The following is a 25,014-nucleotide window of genomic DNA, read 5'->3' on the forward strand; positions in this document are numbered from 1 at the left end:
AAATTATGACTCCTCAAACCATGTACCTTTCCTCCTGACTCACTTTGTATTTCGTAATGTATTGTATAAACCAGGGGTCGTCAGCACAGAGCACGCTGGGGCTAGCCTCTCTTACCCGCTGAATGGGAAGGCGAATGGTCTGCACAAGAGGGAAATAAATTACGAAGAATAAAGAATACTGTTCGCGTTTGGGATTCGTCCACAAGAGCGTTACGACACGAAGTTTTACTCACCCGGTTGAGGATTGGCCACAGTCATCTGACGCATGGCCATCTCCTACGTGGCGAGCCTCAGCCGGAGTGTGATCTGTGCCATGTTCCACTTACCGTGGAACATTTTTTATTATAGTATAGAAAATACGACCGTGTCCGTCGGCTGTATGGAATTCGGCCGACTCTACGTGACGCTCTTGGAAATGATTTTAATTGTACAAGTGCAGTTCTGAGATTTTTATCGAATACAGGACTTGACAGGATGATGTAGTTTTTAATGGTCCGTTTTACCTATCCTCCGGACTCTTTACATCCGGAGGTTACATTTTTTAGTATACGGTTTTAACAAATTTGACATTCGGACCTTTTACATCCGGGAATTTTATAAATGCGGCAGATAATTTATCTCTGGTGGCATTTGTTTTATTGTTTTGTTATTTCTTTTTAAATACTACTTAGTGTCTGAGAACTTCTCACTTTTATGGTTATGCATTACCTTGTTGAAACTGCATTTGTTTGCCTCGTTTTAACCGTGACAACGCTTTTTAATTCTTTTAAGCATTCTGGTTATTGTATTGTGTTTGTGTTTAGTGAAAGATTTTAGATAAGGGCGCAAATAGCCATAGTAGCTGACGCGCCCTTTTTAAACCCCACTAACTAACTTACCCGCGGAAAACGCAGTGCACTATAGTGCTCTCGTAGCTGCTAGCGGGTATGCTCTCTATCTCTCCCTGTTGCACACGGGACGGCACCGCGTACCCATTGCACATTTCAGCGAGTGCTGACGACTACTGGTATAAACAATCAATCAATCAAGAATTGAATAGTGTTATAAGAAATTTCTTATTTGCAGCGTCATGGTGTCTTTGAAATCGTTATAATAACTTATCTACATCGATAATTATAAATCCAGTTTGTTTTCAGCGCCCTCTGACAGATTCGAATTCGCGAATTCCGGATTGAGGCTCGAGGACAACGTCCAAATTCGTAATTCAGTTTGAGGAAGCGCGGAGAGTATAATGTTGACATGCTCGTGTCTGTTGCAGGTTATGGGGCGCTGACGGGCCGAGCTGGGCCCGCGGGCCGCCGGCATGCGCCTCTCGTGGCCCGGCCTGACTCAGACCTCGGCAGCTGCAGGCGGGCCACGCGGCGCGGCCATGACAACACACCCCCCACCTCCGCCGCCACCGGAGCAGCCGGACCCGGCCGGCTTGGACGTGCCGGAACTGGAGTCCGAGATCGACGAGTCTGAGCTGCGCAGGGAACTGCTCAACGACGTGAGTTGTACATGCAGCACTTTATTTGTGTTTTGTTTTATTCTTGAATATTTTGTAAATGTTATCTTTGAAAACTGGCCTAAAGACTTTGATGGAATGGGGTGAATCTACAGCTCTAAAGTGCAGAAAGCGATATTTAGCTAGGCCACGAATTTGGGGCAACTCACTTCTTTCCCCTCCACATTAGGCCCGTCATTTCTCCGAAAACACCGCAGCCTTAGGCTTATTGTACTACCTAAATTTATAATTAAATACCGATTTATCAGCCCTGTTACCTTGTAAGGTGTACAGTCCAGATATGGAACTCGGTTCAAAATCTTTTGGTTCTAGAGATTCTTTCCCAAAGATAAAGTAGGCCTATCTTCTGCGAGCCAATCACCGCAGGAGCAAATGATGTGCTGGACTGTTTCAGTCTCCTTCGCGAAGTATCTAAGACAGTATGTCAACTGATGCCCATAAGCGCAAGCGCGCTCATTAGAGCTCAGGAGAGCCTTAGCACTTTACAGCGGAAAGGAAAGAGACAGACGAAAGAGGTGGTATAAGCCGCTTGGTCGAGCTATATACATTATAAGAATGTAAGTTTTAATTTTAATGCTCATTTTTCACAAGCTTGCTTTTTTAGAATAATTTCTTAACTTTTTATACAAAAATAAAATTATCAGATGTTTTTTAATAGCCTTACAGGTACTCAAGCAATGTTTTCGTAAATCTAATATATCATAAATACATATTACTCAAGATAGTGTATTGGAAATATTGAAAATATTCGCATGGAAAATGTTTCTAAGGAAATGAATTAACATAGCAACTACTGTTACATCATAAACAAAACATATGTGCCTATGTGTTGTAAAAACATCAGCTCTATAACTTCAGCAGATTTCGAGAAAATAATTTAATATTCTGATGATAGGAAGTTGAGTACCAATATCACCTTAAAAGCTTAATGCGATAAGAGTTTTGTTATGTAATATTAGTTACAGTTAAAACATATATCTAGGTAACTTTGCTTTCTACTATAATATTGCTTTGATTAGTTTATTGATTAGCCTACCTTTATAGGGCTAAAAATAGCGTCAGTATCAATTCCAACTTATCATGTCATACTCAATCTCTTTTTTGGGCTATCATTTTCTTTATGAATGATGTCTTTATTCACTTAGTAGAGTATAGTTGTTCTGCTATAGAATTTATTTGAATATTCCTTCTTAACTCTCTCTTATGTTATAACGGTTAAAACACAACTGCAGTATTAAGAAATTGGCATTAGTACTTTTGTTTTACAGACAATATAGAAAATACCAAACAGAAAAAAGCAATATAAAAATAACGACATAATATTTCACGTTCCGTTTGAAATTTGTGCACCACTGTTTTTTTTTTAATCCAACAGGCTGCTTAGTCATATGCTGTACATAATCCTCCCTTCTTCCATACCTAGTGCTTCATGCCCGCGCACGACGTCAAGGTCAGAAAAATGCGCTTGCTTTGACATCACTGATCTACAGTCGAGGTTACCTTGAATCATACCCATTATAAGATGCTTTTTAACAGGAGCATGATCCGTGAGAAAAGCTGTGCTGTCAGCTACATTGAAGTAATATTTCAGCTCTTTTGTTGCACGGTCTAATAATAAATTGTTTCTCATAATCTTGATCCAGGTTTTGTAGAGTAACACACTTATGAGGTTATCTAAAATATTAAGCAGGATTTTCGGGCTAAATATGTACATAAATAGCAGCGTAAAATGCGGGAATTGTGCATTATAATTTTGTAACGTAAAGCGCAATGAATAAAAAAAATGTCTCCGAGATTTGTTGTCACATTTTCAAGGTCATCTACCGCACAAGCGCAGAAACGGAAATAGGGCAGATTATATACTAGTCGCTTTCTTGCCAGTTGAGGGTGGATACGTCTCGGTTGAGGCCCCACGTTGGGCGCCATTTGAGGGTGGAAGCGTCTCGGTTGAGGCCCCACGTTGGAGACCACTTGAGGGTGGAAGCGTCGTTATTGTGGCCCTCAATCGATGATGTTGTACGGCTGATGCCCCTCACTCGCACCGGCCGGCAGGTCCACGGCAGTCAGCGCTCGTCCTTCGAGAAGCGCGAATAGGATAGGCAAATTTATTATTGTTTTAAGAAGTGGGCGCCAGCCCACCCTATTTCGACGCTCGGTGTAGCATGAGATCCATTCAGGGTAGCCGAGGTACAGTTGTGGTGTAGGATGATGTCGGGAATAATACCAAGCCGGCTACTTAGAAAAAAGGCAGTGTTGATTTCGAAACTATAAGTTTATTGTCGTATTCAATTGGTAAACCCTTGAGTATGTATTTCCGGCTGAACTTGTAATTTAATAGTCGGTCGCACTTCTGTATCAACTCTATGGCACCGCTGAATGTGCTCTATTCAATACTATGAACTCGATCCTCTGTTCAATACTCTATAATCGAAGCTCCTATTCGGTCACTCCGCTTTCTCTCTATCCGAACGTCTCCCGACGGAAACGTTGACGTGTAGCCTCGTCGATGACAAAGTCCTGTCTATCGAGTCTTCGCCGGAAGAAAGACTCGTATCTAGTGCCGTCGACACGAAAAACCTACTCTCCGCGCCTTGTCACCCTTATTTATTAAAACCTATCCTACGCTAAAACTAACTATCCTATTGGCTAACAACTACGTCATTTAACCGACCTAAAATCTATTCTCTATTGGTCCAAAGTGACCTCATAAGCTGAACCGAGATCTCTTCTCATTGGTCGCGAAATACGTCATCTGTAAATTTAGACTTGGACTTCCCACAGCATCAAATTAGTTAGTAGATTTTTCGAGAATACCCGTTCTTTTGGAAAACCCCGAGCTTTGCAATTGCTTTCCCACGAGTCTTGTCCAACTTCCGGATTCTACGCTTGAAAGCGCCTGTATAAGAACCCCGCACAAGGTGGCCGTAAATCTGTCCGATTCTGCTAAGTAACTCAGTGAGACGAAACACCTGCGTGGGAAACTAATTCTAACAAAGTCGCTAGAACATCCCCGCGAATACATGTAACTAAAATACGGTGATATCAACTTCGCTATTAAATCTGTCTCTCCGTCTCCTAATTACTGCTTCACATATGTGATTGCCACAGAATAATGAAGGTAAATTTGCTTTAACTTAACAGAAGAGAGTTATTTCTATAACACATATTAAGTTAAATTTGTCATTTTTGTTTTGAGCGCCAGTAGATAATAATAATAATAATAATAATAATAATAATAATAATAATAATAATAATAATATGAATCCTCTAGATTCAAAACCCTCTAAAGAGTCGCCTAGGTAGCGTAGTCGCTATAGCGCTGGCCTTTTACGCCCGAGGTTGCTGATTTGATCCCGGCTCAGATTGATGGCATTTAAGTGTACTTAAATGCTATAGGCTCATGTCAGTAGATTTACTGGCATGTAAAAGAACTCCTGCGAAGAAAATTCCGGCACACCGGCGACGTTGATATAATCTCTGCAGATGCAAGCATCGTTAAATAGCCTATAATTTTTTTAAACCCCCTAAAGCCCTGAACTGAGTTATGCCCACATACTGCTTGCTAAGAATGAATTCTAATGATTTACATACTGTAGTTTGAATTAAAAAAGCTACTAAATTTAAAGCAGAAGGTTTGTTAAAAGTCACTGTTAGTCATTGTTACGTTGAAAATTCCCTCTATTTGCCAACAGTTATTGTCAAAATCCTTTAATTTGTGAAAGTGGATATAGAGGATTTTGGATCTATAGGATTCATATCATACTTACTTACAAATGACTTTTAAGGAACCCGGAGATTCATTGCCGTCCTCACATAAGCCCGCCATCGGTCCCTATCATGAGCAAGATAAATTATAATAAAAAAGTAAATCCATGGCACTACAGCCCATGAAGGTCCAAGACCGACCTGTCTGCTGCCGGCCTCACGTCCACATGCCGAAGCAGAGGTGAACGATCATCCAATCAGAATGGAGGTATCCTGTGGTTAGCACGATGATCCCCCCAGCCGTTATAGCTGGTTTGCGAAACTGGATTTTCGCTACCTACCGTAGCTCCCCAAGTGCATCATGATGCTGGGTGGGCACCGATCCCATACACTGGACGAAATTTCATGAGAAAATTTCTTTCCCCTATGAGGACTCCAACCAGCAGGCAGTCCGTAACGCGAGTCCCAGGCAGGATGTCTTAGACCACGACGCCACGGCGAGGGACATAATAATGTAATAGGCCTCTCATAGGCATCAGAGGTCTGCATCGGACGTTTTCGCTCGAGCGCCAAGTAGTTCATAGCATAATCCGATAGGTAGCGCACATGTATGATGGGTAAAATTGTCACGAGCGATAAATCCTCGAACGGTATAAGCCGAGCGTTAGACATTCGTTCTTGTTACAGTGATGAATTGTGTAATAACATCATATATGTTTATCATTTCAAAACTTTGCAGTGTTTAACTAACCTCTCCATAGTACAACTACAAAACTTGCTTTAAAATGTAATATAAATGTTGTAGGTAAATTCCCCCCCCCCCCCACACATGAGTGATTTTGTTTTTACCACATCTGATAGATGTTATTGGATGTAAATGTAATTATTATAAACGGAGAACACAATCTCGATAATGCAAGAACTGTATCAAGTTTTCTAGCAATAATGATAATAATAATAATAATAATAATAATTATAATAATAATAATAATAATAATAATCTCTAATAATTAGTATATCAATCTTTGGGTCTGTAACAGTTGTGCAGCATGATTATTCGTTTTATTATATTTTCTGTGACGTTATCTCTGTACTAATATTGTTATTAATCTACTGCTATATCAATAATATTGTGTAAAACGTTTCTACATTGTCGCACTTTATAGGCGGAACACTATGCATGGGCCTATCATATTATATATATGTGGTAAATCAAATATTGAATAATTATTAATTAGCAATAATAACTGTATATCGAATTTTTCATACTATTTTATTTATAACTTCATGTTACTTTTTTGGTACGTTCCATTAGACTGTTCCATTAAACGTTTGTCATAAACGCAGAAAATAAAGCCTTATTTTTACCGTGTGAGCAAAACATATGTGTATCTTATCTGTCGCCTTCCATACAAGATGAGACATGTCGGTGAGATGACCTTGTACTGTGCTTCTATTTATTACGAGCGTATCAATACCGATCTTATCTCACTCTAGGATGCGACACTCGACCGAGTTGAAGCGAGCGATTTAACTCCAATGCAGCACTCTGATAGGCATTATTATTATTATTATTATTATTATTATTATTATTATTATTATTATTATTATTAATCTTTATCTACAATGAACTACTTATCCGGTATTAGGGATGCTGATACAATGTATTTCCGTAAATATCTCAAAATATTTTTTTCTGAAGTAAAATATTTTCTTTTGTACTCCGTGCGAATAAAAAGTACAGTTCCAAAGAGATTTTATAAGTGGCAATTTTCCTCCAACCATTATTGGTCACTTGGCTCTTAAAACTTAGACCAAACTGTACCATAGACTGGGTCCAGGTGTTCCTCGTTGGAGAGACTCCAATCACGGATTACTGCTGGAGCGGACATGTGAAAAGTTTGATCTTCCTCATGTCTTACGGATATGATTTATTACCAGCCTAATGAGCCAACTTTCCTTAATGGAGTGTTTATACTTTTGAACTACTTTCAGTTTCTTTAATATCCTAAGTTTACTTTGTTGGGTCTTGTAATGCTTTAGCCCAGTGGTCCCCAACTCACAGCACTGTGTCGTCATCAAGCCTTGCCCGCTCGCCCTCTCGGCAAGGGAAAGACGTAACAGGACAGGTAAGACGTTCAGGGGTGGGGCCACAAAATGAATTTAATGCATATGTTTATGATTGTTTTCTGATGCAAAAAGATACGGGCTAAATCGAAATAACTAAATAAACTATCTTAAGGTATATGTACACCTTAACATACAAACAATTTTGTTTTGTATAATTTTGCTCTGTAAATTTTTTATATAATTGAGAATGGTACCAGAAAGAGAATGAAGTGAACAGATCCCTTGAAATTATGTCTAAATTGTTGTTAAAAATTATTTTGTTTATAATTTTGACATGCAACTTGAAACATGATAGCTCATGCAGTTTTTAAAATAGAGCCACAGTTTTTTCACTGTTTTATACCTAAAACTATTATTTAGTGCCTGACATAGAGCTATTTTTTATTTTCATTTACATTAATTAAATATTACCATATATGTAACTTACAATAATATTATATGTTGCATAAATCATGTAAAAAATCCATAGATAATTATTAATTATATTAATGTTATTTTACTCATTGTCAGGCACTGGAGGACATTTCATGCTTCAAAATGACACTAATATCTTCTGGGTATCACCATATTTGACTGAGATATCATGTTTGAAAGAATTAAATATTCTAAAATTACTATTTACAGGAAATGAGCCACAAACTTTCAGAGCCTAGAAGACTCCATCATCATATGTCACTCCGTAAGCAGCTTCATGTCGGTCCAGTTTCAGCTTCTTTCTGCCTCTCAAATACCTCCTCCTTATCTTAACTTCAGGTGTTCAATGTTTTTTTTTCTTTTTTTTGGCATTTTTGTCCCTATTTCCATTGATGCAACAAATCCTGCGATGGTGTTTGTACCAGGGTTTATGCCCATCCTCCTCAGAATTGTAATTTCTACTTTTGGACTCTTACTAAAATGACGTACAACATTATTGACACACAAATTTACAGTTTCATGACTAACAGTAAAAGAATATAAATTACTTCATTATGTAAAAAAGTTTTTTTTTCAATCTAATGGTCATGCCCTGATATCTATGCATGTATTTCGGGACTAGAAATAAGTTTATTTTACAAGCAATGCTGGACGAGAGGATTGACTGCTACGAAGATCATTTCAAAAGTAATGCACTCCAAAAGTAAGTGACCGTGGCTGATGACGCAGCATTTTGGAAAATGGGACTTATCTGAAAAACCATAAGGTATAAATTGAAAATTCTTATATCAAATTAAAAAGAAGAAAATTCTCTATTAAAATAGTTATATTTTGAAAATTCTAATTTTTCATCGTTTTTTGCGTTTTGAAAAACATTGTAGCCTATTTTCAACAAAGTTAGAAGTTTATACATTTTAATTATTTTCATAAATGTAATACACATTTCATGTTAATTATTCGGGTAATGCGTGGCAATTACTGTAAATGTGTAAACTGCTTCAGTTAGGGAAAATGTTGAACAAAACATATAAAAACCCTAGGAATAGTAATGCAGAAATTAACTCCATTCAGTTCACTCAATACTGGCATTGGCACTGTTTTTTCGGGATTTGTTTAATTCTCTTTTCTCTCAGCAATTTATTAACGTTTGGAACTATTCCTTGTATAGTGCATAATCTAATAGCACATTTTAAGTTGTGATCCGATACTACGCTTCCATGACATGGCTTGTTTATCTTCATCATAGAAAAAATTACTGTTCGCACAGATATTTGGATCCGAACATACATGTCTGTACAATTGGGGATATCTAACACATGGAAAGTTCATATAAAAGTCAGATAACTTCTTTTGTTTTGATGCTTGTCCTTCAATTCACTATCGTAAAGTAAATCAATAAGTTCTAATTACAGATAATAATCTAAAATCAAATTGAAAATTTTCCTGGTCTTTAAATCTCGAATCAAATTCCTGGTGCAGATCGCATGATGTGTGAATACATTCTTCGAAATCCAAAGTCTAAAGAAAATAGTAGGCTATATCGTTTCATATTAAACGCCTTCACTCTGTCATAAAACTATGTAATAATCTTGGTCTTATCTTGTAATAATAATTTATGCTCGACCATGCCGAAATGTAGTAATTGTACACCTGGTAGCAGATCTTTAATGCATGTCATTAAAGTACACCTACTCATTAAAGGTCAGGTCTTTCAGCCAATGACGACTCAGGTTACAACTGTTCAGCCAATGACAGGTCAGCTTTCTACCGTTATAAAACCGCAAGTATCGATTATTCTCGGATATGCAATCGAAAGAGAATTAGCGGAAAGTCACGGAGGCTGGAAATCCAATACTGTCGCAGAAGGTTATGTTCTGTTACTATAATAATTAGCGTTAATTGTAAATAATATTCAAATAAATTCAATTTGTCATCTCGTTTTTCAATGTCTAATTTAATTTCAATGTTATATCTGTAGGTTCTTGTGGGCTAGCAAGGTCAATGTGAACATCTCTTCCTCGAAAAAATCAATACTTTCGCGTCTGCGCACATCCCACAACATACGGGACATTGGCCAAGGTCAGATACAAAGAAAATTAATAATATCAAGTTAGAAATATGGTCGAGCATAAAAAGTCGTATGAAACTCGCCTATAATGGTAATTAAGAAGCTCGTATGAAAATTATGTAACTCGCTTGCGCTCGTTTCATAAATATCCATACTCGCTTCTTAATTACCTTCATTATAGGGTTGTTGCATAATGTACTATTAAAGCATTCAGACAATTCCATTAAGAAGACAAATTCACAAAGCCATTTTTTCACTTTGCATTTATGATACAGGCTTTTCTTTTTTCTCTGTGAATGACGATGTTTCCTCCCTCAGTTCAAAGAACTACCCAATAATTTACCAAGACTAGTCACCGCACTTTACTATAATATGACATCGCCATACTCACTATTGCATTCGTGAAGAAAGACTTAAATTGACGATGAGTGAGCCCTTTCGATCTAATTGGTTGGTGGTTTTTCCAACTAGGCTACTTCCATAACACCATTTTTTATTTATTTCACAAATGAATTCTGTTGGCGTATAATGCAGTGAATAGAAATAACTTCAAGGGTTAAATTAACGCTTTTCATTTCGTCCCTTAGACTCCCCGTTACACTCGATTTACTTCCAACTATGGAAGGAGCACCATTGGTTGTCAAGGATACAAGTTTATTCCAAGGAAGACCAAAATAATTTCTACAGCCTCTACATGAAAATATCGGAACCAGTAGTTGTATCCTTTATGAGAATAATATATAAGAGCTCTCCTTAATCTGAAGATTTTCAATAACACCTCTTACGCAGCTCATGTTACTGCTTATAGTAGACTCCAAGTATTTGAAGCTGTCCACTTGCTCTACTGCCTCATTTAGAATTCACTTTTCTTCCTATGACTATGGTCTTCGTCTTGTTGGCATTTATCTTCATCCCATACTGCTCACAGCTGTCATTTAGCTCCAGTAGCATATCCCTTAGAATCATCTCCTCTTCTGCTAACAACGCCACATCATCAGCAAATTAATCTTAACTAATGTATGTATGTATTTATTCACACTGCAGTGGGTATATACCCGGTGGCAATGGTAACTAATTACACTCAATAATGACAATAATAAACTTATTAATTAAAAACACAATTAATAATAATACTAATAATTAATACTAACAATAATTAATAATAATAATAATTATAATTATAATAATAATAACAACGACAACAACAACAACAACAGGGAATATACTAAATTAAGTGAAACGATCACTTAAAATAACATTTGAAATAAATCTAATTTGTATCTTAAAACTAAGTTCGAACCAAAACCCACGAGTATGATATGTTCATATCTGCACAAGGACCTTTCAAATTACACTCATTTCGCTGTCAACTCACTCACTGCAATGGAACTACGACACATTTCACTGATTCTATCCTGATTTCACTAACACTTCAAAAACATTTCACTGTTCAAATACTTTGCACTGCCACTATAAACTATAAAGCTTCACTGACAGGAACACGTTTCACTTACACAGCACACTTCACTGCCACGACATACTTCTTCACTGATACAACACACTTCACTGACACAACATACTTCTTCACTGATACAACACTTCAATAACAACATATCATTTACACCCTTTAAGTACTGTGTATAATTACCGTCTATTAGTAAGGTCCTTAAGCCTATTTTTAAATGCATTTTTGGTTGTTGGTAAAGCCTTTAGTAAGTCTGCAGGTAAAGCATTCCAGTTCCTTATAGTACGATTGAGAAAAGAAAACTTTCCAGTGTCCGTCCTCTGCCTTCTTTCCCTCAATTTATATGAGTGGTCGTTCCTTGAAGAGTAATTTGGCGGCTGCAACGTATTTTTTTATTTCTCTCCAGGCAGGCTCACCTCTGTATGTTTTGAACAGTGCGCATAATCGAATTCGCGTTCTCCTGTCCGTGAGTGTGTCCCATTTTAATGGTGAATTTTTCCGACAACACTTAAGAGCCCGTTTTTGAATCTTTTCCGATGTCTTAATATGTTCTAATCTGTAAGGATCCCAACATGCAGCACCATATTCCATTACTGGACGTACTAGTGATTTATATGCAATCTCTTTGGATTTATCAGAACCTTTTTTTTTTTTCAGAATAAAATGTGACTCAATGAATATGACATAAAAACAACTGAACATACAAGTAGAAATTAAGATAATTAAAAATTACTGTAACATATGAAATTATGCAAAAAATAAAACAAATAAAAACCTACACAACAAACACAGACATAAAATAACAGTGACACGAAGCATCAACATTATTAACCGAGGGACAATAAGCTGTGATAGTACTCTGGCACAAAGCCAGGAGAAAGGATTAATCTAGCAGAAGGAAATTATTGCTAAAATACTAAAGATAAAACTTAGGCATAAATCTAGTAACTTTTCCAGGAAAGGATTTCGTGAGATAAAACATACTATTTTCGCTATGCTAAAATTGTAGGTATTACTGTGAAAATCTCAAAATCTCTCTTTTTTTTTTTTTTTTTTTTTTGTTAATGAAATATACTTTGTGATAAAAAGTAATTTCTGCCTTCTTTCCAAATTCAGTACATAAAAACTGAACAAAACCACTTAATTTCATCCTAATTACAAAATAGAAATTTAACTTTGCCGACTAGTGTAGCTCTTAGCTATCAAACCACGGACGTCCATAACCATACTGTACTAGGCTTACAACTCCTTCTACGATGTGGAAATTTGTTTCCCGTCCGGAACAGAGAGCAGGGCCGTCGCCCTTTGTTACAGCTCAGCGTCTGCAGCGCGAGTCTCTCCAGGCAGCCCACTTTATGCGGAAGAAGTTATCGCAGTGAAAAAGCCGGAACGGTACTCAGTGCGTTAAAATGATAAACAGGCCCGGCGAACGAGCGCAGAATCACGGGCGAAAGGTAGACTGTCCCGCCGCGCGCTTTGAATCGTATTCTTTGTGAATATTAAACTTTTCTTCTCGAGTGCTGCTGCCTACCTTATGAATATACGAGCAGCACAAAGTTGGAAACACTCGAGCCTTGCATCCGCTTTTGTTCACGTGCCTGCCTGTGAGAACAGCGAGAAGTCCATTAGACCCACCGTCTCCTTCCTCATCATCATCATCCTCTTCCTCTCCCTTTCACTAACCTTTCTTGTCCTCCTTGCCCTCTTCCTCCTCCTTTTCGTTCAAGGATTAGTTCAGTGTGTCGAGATTTCAGCCAGCACTATCTTAGAAATCTAACATTAGTGGCCTTCAAACCATCTATACTGTTTTCGCTGTAAGAAAAATCCTAATGTAAACACAAGCACGTTGCTGTCATACCCGTGATTGGCTCCCAGTCGAAACACTCACACAACGCAGGAAAACATAGTTCCGTATTTGGAAACCATAATCTTGTATTATTTGAAAATAAAAAATTTAATTGTAGTTGTTAAATACGATGAAAGATATAACTTCACTTATATGCAAACGCTATGTAAAAGAAAAGCTACTTTTATATTTTGTTCTGTATTATGAACGCGGATGAATACCAACAGTAATACCGAGGTAGTCTGTTCTTGTAACAAGCTGACGTCACTTGTGTTCGTAGTTGTTCACATAAGCACGTGGTACTGTAGTATGGCTTCTGCATCCTGGAAGGAATAACACCTTTGTCCAGCATAAGTTTAAAATAATTTAATTGTAGTAAAAGTAAATGTTTTCTAAGCAAACTAATGCATAGTAGTGAGGTTAGGTCTACTTGACGAGTAACGGGAAATGTTTGACATGGAACAGAATGTACAACAGTAGGCGGGATCACGTACTGAGAATCTATGACGCCAAACAGCGGCCAATGAAGCCTCACTTTAGTCACGTGCTATTGTTTATATTAGGATTTTTCTTACAGCGAAAAGATTATACAGGGACATCATTTTATTTTTACTAACATTTTTAATATTAACCTGTCTATACCTTTAGAGAACCGGAAACACCGCTTGCTCCCCCCTCCAAGACTGCAGTTCGATGATACTGGCGTAAAACACAAATCACTTTACTAGGTATAGGATGGAAGAAAAGTAGTTCATCCATTTACGTATACTAGGAAATATCGCGATTTTGAGTTTGATAATTTTCATTAGGTTTTTCTTTAATCAAAGTACAGTACTGTATTAAGAATAAGTGTTTTTACTCACGAAGTGAGTTATCCATGCGAACGTATAATTCATTATGCAGTGTATACTGTCTACAGCACATTAGCGTACAATATAGAGAAAGAAGTTAAATTGAAAAATAATCATAATATGAATATTTAAACACAATTTTGAAAATGGTGGCCGTTCATTTCGATACAGGCTTCAGTTCTTTTGTGCATATTATCGCACTATAGACTATTGCATCTAATTCCAATTGCCAGTTTCGTCCTTCGTACTAGTAACTCATGTTGAAATAATTCTGTACCTACTCTACGTACTGTAAATTCAATCTTCACTTCTGCCCGACCCGAAAATATAAAATTACTCAGACATGCTATCTACTGTCCGTGCAAGTGGTTATGCCGCAGGATTGTAGAAAGGAAGGAAATCACGTGACAGTTAATTACTTAACGAGGCCCTTTTATTTAAGTTAAATTAAACAGCTGTATAATATTACGTAAACGTCCAATTCCTAAGAGAAATTAATGTTTTCAGAAAAGAGCTAAGACAGCCCAGCTTTTACAGAGGGGCGAGCAGAAGCAGGTGGGGGAAATCGGGATGCGGCGTAGGCAAACGGACAGTACCTGTGCGAAAATATGATTCAATATTGAAAGCTCTTTCGTCACTGGAAAACGCGAACATATTTCTGGAACGTACTATACTCAGTAACTCAGTACTGCTTACTATCTGCGGTCTTCGTTCTGTGTGGAGTTGGAACTTCCTCAGTAGAAGGGGTGGGAGTGAAGTACATTCAAAAACTCAGGTACAATAAAAATTGAAGTAAAAATAAAATGATGTCCCTGTATTTTGTTCTGTACTATGAACTCGGATGAATACCAACAGTAATACCGAGGTAGTCTGTTCTTGTAACAAGCTGGCGTCACTTGTGTTCGTAGTTGTTCACATAAGCACGTGGTACTGAAGTATGGCTTCTGCATCCTGGAAGGAATAACACCTTTGTCCAGCATAAGTTTAAAATAATTTAATTGCAATAAAAGTAAAAGTTTTCTAAGCAAACTAATGCATAGTAGTGAGGTTAGGTCCACTTGACGAGTAACGGGAAATGTTTAACATGGAACAGAATGTACAACAGTAGGCGGGATCACGTACTGAGAATCTATGGCGCCAAACAGTGCCCAATGAAGCCTCACTTCAGTCACGTGCTATTGTTTATATTAGGATTTTTCTTACAGCGAAAATACAGGGACATAATTTTATTTTTACTAACATTTTTAATATTAACCTGGCTATACCTTTTGCTACCCCTTCCCACGACTGGAGTTCGATGATACTGCGTAAAATAAAAACAAATCACTTTACTAGGTATAGGAGGGAAGAAAAGTAGTTAATCCATTTACGTAAACCAGGAAATATCGCAATTTCGAATTTGATAATTTTCATTAAGTTTTTGTTTAATCAAAATACAGTACAGTATTAACAATAAGTGTTTTTACTCACGAACTGAGCTGTCCATGTGGACGTATTCATTATGCAGTGTATATTATACTGTCTACAGCACATTAGCGTACACTATAGAAAATGAAGTTAAATTGTAAAATAATCAAAATATGGATATTTAAACACATTTTTTAAAATGGTGACCGTTCATTTCGATACAGGGTTCAGTCCTTTTGTGCATATTATCGCACTATAGACTATTGTACCTAATTACAATACCAGTTTCGTCCTTCGTACTAGTAACTCATGTTGAAATAATTCTGTACCTACTCTGTAAAAAGGAACCTTACGTACTGTAAATTCAATCTTCACTTCTGTCCGATCCGAAGAAATAAAATTACTCAGACATGCTATCTACTGTCCGTCCAAGTAGTTACGTCGGAGGATCGTAGAAAGGGGGGGGGGAAATCACGTGACAATTAATTATTTAACGAGGCCCTTTTATTTAAGTTATTTTAAACAGTTGCATAATATTACGTAGACGTCCAATTCCTAACAGAAATTAATGTCTTCAGAAAAGACTAAGAGAGCCCAGCCACTAGCTTTTTCAGCGGCGTGAGCAGAAGCAGGTGAGGAAAATCGGGATGCGACGTAGGCAAACGGACGACAGCACCTGTGCGAAAATATGATTCAATATTGAAAGCTGTTTCGTCACTAGAAAACGCGAACATATTTCTGGAACGTACTATACTCAGTACTGCTTGGCTGCATGTACGCGGCCTTGGTTGTGTTGGAAGTTCACTAGTAGAAGGGGTGGGAGTGAAGTACATTCAAAAACTCAGGTACAATAAAATTGAAGTAAAAATAAAATGATGTCCCTGTACAATAAAATTCTAGGTAAATGCATAGTTTCTGGAACGACACTTATCTCGTAACAGTTATCTACGATTTATTTATTTATTATTATTTATTTATTTATTTATCTATTTTTTATTATTTTATTTATTTATTTATTTATTTATTTATTATTTTCTTTATTTATTTATATATGTATTTATTATTTTCTTTATTTGCTTATCTCTTGACTTATATTTGTTTGTTTGTTTGTTTGTTTGCTTACGTGTTTGCTCGCTTGCTTATTTGTTTATTTAGGAAAGTACACAAGCTAGATTCCAATCAAAGAACCTTTCATATAAATGAGGAAGTCGACCTGGTTGGCAAGTTGGTATAGCGCTGGCCTTCTATGCCCAATATTGCGGGTTCGATCCCGGGCCAGGTCGATGGCATTTAAGTGTGCTTAAATGCGACAGGCTCATGTCAGTAGATTTACTGGCATGTAAAAGAACTCCTGCGGGACAAAATTCCGGCACATCCGGCGACGCTGATATAACCTCTGCAGTTGCGAGCGTCGTTAAATAAAACATAACATCATCATAAAAGAACAATATGACTTATTGATATTGATAATAATTGGCATAAGAGGCAGCTATAAAGTAAAAGTAAAATACAGGAACATCATTTTATTTTTACTTCAATTTTCATTGTATATGAGTTTTTGAATGTACTTCACTCCCACCCCCTCTACTAGTAAACTCCCAGCCGTCCTCCACACAGAACCAAGGCCGCGTATGCAGTCAGTCAGTAAACAGTACTGAGTTAGTGAGTATAGTACGTTCCAGAAATATGTTCGTCTCTCTCAGTGACGAAAGAGCTTTCAATTTTTAATCATATTTTCACACAGGTACTGTCGTCCATTTGCCTACGTTGCATCCCGGTATCACCCACCCGCTTCTGCTCGCCCCTCTTTAAAGGCTAGTGGATGTGCAGTTAGCTCTTTTCTGAAAACATTAATTTCTGTTAGGAATTGTAATTATTATAAAACTGTTTAAAATAATTTATGCTCGACCATGCCGAAATGTAGTAATTATACACCTGGCAGCAGATCTTTAATGCATGTCATTAAAGTACACCTACTCATTAAAGGTCAAGTCTTTCAGCCAATGACGACTCAGGTTACAACTGTTCAGCCAATGACAGGTCAGCTTTCTACCGTTATAAAACCGCAAGTATCGATTATTCTTGGATATGCAATCGAAAGAGAATTAGCGAAAAGTCACGGAGGCTGGAAATCCAATACTGTCGCAGAAGGTTATGTTCTGTTACTATAATAATTAGCGTTAATTGTAAATAATATTCAAATAAATTCAATTTGTCATCTCGATTTTCAATGTCTAATTTAATTTCAATGTTATATCTGTAGGTTCTTATGGCCTAGCAAGGTCAATGTGAACATCTGTTCCTCGGAAAAAATCAATACTTTCGCGTCTGCCAACATCTCACGACATACGGGACATTGGTCAAGGTCAGATACAAAGAAAATTAATAATATCAAGTTAGAAATATGGTCGAGCATGAAAAGTCGTATGAAACTCGCCTATAATGGTAATTAAGAAGCTCGTATGAAAATTATGAAACTCGCTTGCGCTCGTTTCATAAATATCCATACTCGCTTCTTAATTACCTTCATTATAGGCTCGTTGCATAAAGTACTATTCTGGGTAACCGTAGAAGTGATAACTATTTAGAACTAGTGCAAAATTTACTGTTGGCGTATGAAACTGTGTGTTGTAAAATGCCCCTGAAAATTCACTTCCTTCACTCCCATCTTGACATTTTCCTCGAGAATTGTGGCGATTTCAGTGATGAGAATGGTGAGCGCTATTGTCAATAAATTTCAACTATGGTAAAAAGATACCAAGGACAGTGGCGTACCAATATGCTAGCAGACTATTGTTGGACTTTAGCTCGTGATGTACCTGATGCCCAGTATAAAAGAAAAGTCAGAAAAAGAACGCTGTAATCTTCTTAACAGTGAGTATTTAACTTATTGTCATATTTTTTATTTTAGTTTGTTATTTAACGACGCTGTATCAACTACTAGGGTATTTAGCGTCGATGAGATTGGTGATAGCGAGATGATATTTGGCGAGATGAGGCCGAGGATTCGCTATCGATTACCTTGAATTCACATTACGGTTGGGGAAACCTCGGAAAAAAACCAATCAGGTAACAAGCCCAAGCGAGGATCGAACCCGCGCCCGAGCGCAACTTCAGACCGGCAGGCAAGCGCCTTAACCGACTGAGCCACGCCGGTGGCTTTGTCATTATATAGGGCAGTATTTTGAATAGATATAAATTCGAAAATTTCTCAAAAAGCCGTAACCAATAACTAATTTTTATTGTCATATCCGTATTCTGCTTAATGACCTAAGCGTTACTTCGGCGCAGACTACAACGTGTTCATAATATGTGCGTCCGTTTCGTCTGCAATATTCGCCGGGCTGATCACGTAACACCATCCCTCGAAATGTTGTCCTGGCTCCGTCTAGAAGATCGTAGGAAAATCCACTGTCTTTCCCTTCTCTTTCACATATTGAATTTCTCCACTCCTGTCTATCTTGCGTCTCGTTTTCAAAATTTATTCACCCATCATAACCTAGACACACGATCACAACACTCCTCAATATTATCCATTCCCTCCCACCGAACATCCTCATATTCATCTTCTTTCACTGTGGCTGTTCCTCGGCTTTGGAATTCCCTACCGAGTAATGTCAGGGACTGTCAGACATCAAATCAATTTAAGAATAGGCTGAGATATTTTTCTAACAATTATTGTCAACAATAATAGCTGTTTCAGGTTTCTCAATGTTTAATGGTTTTATATATATATATATATATATATATATATATATCTCACAGATAAATATCTAAATTATCTCATTATTATTATTATTATTATTATTATTATTATTATTATTATTATTATTATTACTATTATTATCCTATTATTATTATTATTATTATTATTATCATTATTATTATAACTATTTCTTACCAGTGTTTATTATTGTCACGCTAACATTAGTTATCCAATTTCATTATTTAGTTTCATGTTGTTTTATGATCTAGATATTAATGTAATAACTATGTAAGCAAATGTATTTAATTAGAATTAGAGTCTGGCTGGGCGGAAGAGAAGGCCTACTGGCCTTAGCTCTGCCAGATTAAATAAATAAATTATTATTATTATTATTATTATTATTATTATTATTATTATTATTATTATTATTATTATTATTATTATTATTCAGAAGCTTCAAATTATATAGAAAACGTGTATCACATGCCCAGCGCAAAAAAAAGAAGTTAAAATTTCTTACGGAGTGTTATCTTACCTTTTCTGTTCATTATGATATTTCATTTAATATAGACACTCTTATTAAAAATATTGAGGAATTCTTTTTCTTTGTAATATATTTCATACGGTAGCTTATCTCTATTAACCTTGTCGAATACCTTTTCGTAATCGATAAAAGCTATATATATGTTGACATGTTGAATTGTTACCCAACATGAAAATTGTATAATGATGAAGTTTGTGTCGTTTTAGTGACACTGTTACATTTTCTTGTCCATATAAGTTACTCTAATTTATCCAGAGTTCTTTACTTTACTAATAATTTAGGAATTTTCTAGTATTTTTGACAATATATTAATTGCTGATTAATATTTGTTACTTATAATGAAACTAACATCTGTCCATTCTTATTATCATCATTAATTTCTCTAAATAGATTTACAAAACCTCTAATGGCAATTGCATTAATATTCTCATTATAAAAATATATTTTAGATTTATATTTATATATTTTTTTTCTCCCTGTAACATAGTTCTAGTAAGCTTATATTAAATTAATTTTCATCATTTTACTAGCTATCCCAAATATTAAATTAATTATAATTGATTGAATTAAATTAGCTCATAAATTAAGTTACTACTTTACCTTACAGGTTTATCTAAATTTAAATAAATATGTAGTCTACTAGTCGTTAAAATTGAAGAATATTACTGGAGAACCTTTTAAGTGTAGTTTGTAATTTAAATATGTATTGTATTGATTAAGGCTGGTTGAGTGGAAGAGAAGGCCTTATGGCCTTAACTCTGCCAGCGAAAATAAAACATTATTATTATTATTATTATTATTATTATTATTATTATTATTATTATTATTATTATTATTATTATTATTAATATATGAAGAAATTTTCAAAGTATTTACGATGTCTTACTATTTCGCATTTTTCTGAATGAAAATCAGGTAACTCTATACTCAGGATAATCGCTGTCATACGTCTCATATCTTAAACACGTGTGGGAATGTACGCTATGTGGTTTATTTCTGTTCCCCGGGTGATACATGGCTACACACACACACACGCTACACCTTGTGTGTATGCGAACAGAAGGCCTTGTTGTATTACAGTCAGCCCCTACAGGGCTATGTCACAATTAGCCCCGATCCTCTTGTTAGCACCCCCATCCATCATGAGTCCATTGACAGGAACTGCAGTTCCATTAGGAATTCCTCAGTTGTCATGAACTCAAAGCTAATCCCTCCTGCACAACATTCACTGTTCGCCTCATAAAAATTCCCTACATATTCAGTAACAAAGCTTTCAGTGTATCATGGATTGCCAGGAGCCGGCGGCTAGGGTCTCGTAGACAACAAATCACAGAGTGATAAGCATGGTAACGGTAATAATAGCAGTAACAATAAATTAACACGAACTGCGCAGTGAAAGAGACTAGAAAAGAGGAAAACTTCATATGTAAAAAAATTACTACTCCTGAATTCGAGTCAAAGACTAATGGGAAGAGAATAATCAAGAAAGATATGAAAAGCACATCATTAAAAAGAGTCTTGGAGCATTTCTGTCTGTGTAAGTATAAAGAGAGGTCGGGTGAATGTCTATCCTCATGTACAGTGTGTTTCAAAAGGTTTCGTATAAACTTAAGGAGCTTATAAAAGGGTTGAAATACAACTACTTATGGTCTAGGAAGTAATCCTGGGTCAGTGTAAGCCCGGGAATGTCAGGAACTACATTGCAGATGTAAGCTTACTTTGCAGTGAGGCACTTGGTTCGATGCCACCACGTTTGAATGGGGTGAGGTCTTCATACGAGACGTTCTTACAGAACTGTTGAAGAATGTACCACTTATTGTGCGTCGTCAGATGTTGTTGTAACTAGACGGAGCGCTTCCAGGTTATAATGTCCATAACAAATTGTTCACAAGAAAATGTCCATAAACTAAATAGTCCAACATTTAAAGTCCTACATACAATTTGTCCATGGAGTAAAAAAGCCCAACATCTATGTGGGCCATCATATTATAAAGCACATCATACGAAAATGTCCATCATACGAAATCAATTGTATGTATGTACTCGTATTTATTTACACTGCAAGTGGGCAAGCACCCAATGGCAGTGGTATACACAATATAAACAATACACAATAAAAATGATAAGCAATACACAATACATTTACAATACACAATACAATTTTATACACAATACAATAAGAATACACAATATAATTTAACACAATAATAATAAAACATAAATAAAATACCTAATTTTACATTACAACCTACATAATTATGTATAGGTCCTACATAAGTTTCAATAGTCTTTCACTTTATTCTCATCTCACTCACTGTAGTGGCACTATGACGCATTTCACTGACACTTTAGGACACATTTCACTGACACACTATAACACATTTCACCGACACTATAGAACACATTTCATTGACGCTATAAATTATCACTGGTCGGAACTATTCACTGCACTGTAAAACCATAACTTCACTGACTCACCTCGCTTCACTGATACAACAGTTCAAATAAGTCAAATAATTTCACCCTTATGCATACTGTACTTATAAACAGAACTACATTTAAACTAAACATTTCTAGTCTAAGGCCCTCTTACACGCTAGTTTTTTTTAAACAATTTACAATTCAAACCAAAGAAGTAACTCGTCAGGCTAAATAAATACATGTCACCTTAATAAATTAAATGTTAAATGTCACCTTAATTTTAATTTGCACTTGATACACAACTTTTTAAATTATTCTTGAAACTCCTTAAGGAAGGACACCCCTCAAAGACCGCTGCAGGTAGGTCATTCCAATCATTTATAGTTCTATTTAAAAATGAGAATTTACCTACATCCGTTTTCTGTTTCCTACATTTGATTTTAAAATCATGATCGTTCCTATCATAGTACGTTGGCTTTTCTAACCGAGCCGTTATGTCCACCCATGCTTTCTGACCTAGATGTGCTCTATACAATGATGTTATTGTAGTTTTCCTACGTCTGTTTTTCAAAGTTTCCCATTTAAGTTCTTTTATCGTATCGTTTCCATCTTCTCTTTTACCTTTAACAAATTTAGCTGCCCTATACTGGATTCTTTCTAAGGAATTTATCTGATATATTCTATAGGGATCCCAACACGTAGTTCCGTATTCCATTAACGGTCGCACTAACGTTAGATATGCTATTTCCCTCGATTTGGGGCTAGCCTTTCTCAAGATTCTCATAATAAAGTGAAGTGCCCTCCATGCTTTACCCGTAACATTATCAACATGCTCTCCCCAAGAAAGTTTGGAGTTTAAATACACTCCTAGGTATTTACAACATTGTACTTGCGGAATTAAAACATCACTGAATTCGTAATTAAGACTAGTTTTCTCTCGGGTTTTACAAAATGTTATAGATTTACTTTTAGAACTTTTTCAGCTTTTCACAGTGCATATGGGATTGTTGGAGGTTTTGTATTTCCTTTAGTATATTGCCTAACTGTAAATAAGACTAAAAATACTTACCGCAATGTATATAATGAGATAAAAATTATTCAGCACATTTAAATCTCACTTGCAAACCTACCTATACAATGTCTGATTTTGAAATCGCCAATATGAAGCTTGGCGACTAGCATTCCATTAGTCCGTAGTGAATGGGTGTCTTTTCCACTTCAATCAAGCAATACGGAGAAATGTAGTCAACAGGGGTCTGAGGACACAATATTTGGATATTGAGAACCCAGAAGTAAGAAACCAAATACAAGAAATTATGGGACTGCCGTTTATTCCGCTAAATGACTTGCAATTTGTTTGGGATTTATTAAATGAAAGATTTGTGAACGATATCTTGGACTCAGCATCTTACATTGAAATTACATATATTACTGGTCATCCGGCAAGAGGGCGAAGGCGAGCAGTTCCCCCTAGATTTTCTCCTGAGACATGGAACGTCCATGAATGAGTAATTAATTTCAGACAGCGTACGAATAATGTGGTTGAAGGATTCCACTCCCAATTCCAACGACTTATGGTGACACATCACGTGAACATTTCGCGATTCGTTAGCCATTTGCAACAACAGAATCGGAAACAGAACATTTAGTAAGCCAGATCCTTGGTGGGCATACAAATATTAAGCGGCCAGTAAATAAACGGTAGCCTACATCAAAAATCAAACGAGAATTTTCAACATTGTCAGTAATTACCAACATTACAAAGATAGGAATGAAATTTTTCGATATCTTAGAGCGACATCATACCATTTCAAATTATATAGTGACCCTTAAGATGAACAATAGATGTGTCTTTTATATTAAATAACATAATTGAAATGACAATAAATTTCTCGGCACATTCCTTGCAGTTTTCCTTTTGGGACATTTTAGGGAAATGGACGAATTTATTTATGGACATTTTAATGCGTAGGACATTTTTAAGAAGAGGACTTGCTGACAGTGGACCTTTTCAGGTAAGGACATTTTTATGGCATGTACGTATTTTTATACGGACATTTCTAAACGTCGGACATTTTCGTAGAGAGGACTATTGCAAAGTGGACCATATCTCACTTAACCAGACGGAGCACCTGCACGCTTTTCTCTTCAAGTATGTGACATACACATATCCCGAACGTTGGATCGGAAGGGAAGGACCAATTCATTGGATATCCCGCTTCCCTGATCTGACGCCTCTTGATTTCTTCTTCTGGGGGCATATCAAAAGCCTCGTGTACGAGACACCAACTCCCGCCCAAGAAACACTTCTCACCAGGATACTTGCAGCAATGTTGAGAAGGCAACAACGTTTATCAATTTCACTATGCTGCCATCTAGCGAATGCGAGAGAATTTACGTTATAACTCTCATTTAAATTGCATGGAGCAACTAGCACTTCCATCTAGCGGTCGTTACCAATCAATAGTGGGATGACCAGTCTGTTATATGATCAGGGGTGTTAAACGCAATCATAGTAATTTCCTCAAATCTACCGTCATTATATAATGCTATAGGCATATATTGTAGATTACTATTGTTTTCTATACCCCTTATAACAAATACAATATACGTAATACACTTAATTGTTTTTTTAACAGGAACAGTGATCGACTTTACTCCGCAACATTTTAAAATCGATCTCAAACTAAAAATTCAATGGTGATCGACTTTACCCTAGCAGGTAACTTCGATCACAAGTCAAATAAAAAAATGTCTTTGATAGATTGTAATTCACTTCTTGTAACGTGCCTTTCATAAGTGAAGGATATGACGACAAAATACTATTTTCTGAGGAACTTCGCTCCATTGCATAGCCTCAATATCATAAAAAAAATTGCAAAATTGTGATCGACTTTACCCTCGTCTACGGTAGTTGATGGTTAACTTCATAGTTTCTATTGGACAGTGC

General features: G+C 36.4%; 1 protein-coding gene across 1 annotated transcript in view; it reads left to right on the plus strand.

Moving 5' to 3' along the window:
* LOC138705618 (rhomboid-related protein 3-like) overlaps nt 1–25,014 on the plus strand; it is a 498,578-nt gene that overhangs the window by 264,844 nt on the left and 208,720 nt on the right. The window contains exon 2 of the mRNA XM_069834219.1: nt 1,259–1,489. Coding sequence (XP_069690320.1) covers nt 1,304–1,489 — 186 coding nt within the window. The 5' untranslated portion in view covers nt 1,259–1,303. The remainder of the gene's footprint in view (nt 1–1,258; nt 1,490–25,014) is intronic.

This window comes from Periplaneta americana, chromosome 9 (genome assembly GCF_040183065.1).
Source record: "Periplaneta americana isolate PAMFEO1 chromosome 9, P.americana_PAMFEO1_priV1, whole genome shotgun sequence".
Classification (NCBI taxonomy): domain Eukaryota; kingdom Metazoa; phylum Arthropoda; class Insecta; order Blattodea; family Blattidae; genus Periplaneta; species Periplaneta americana.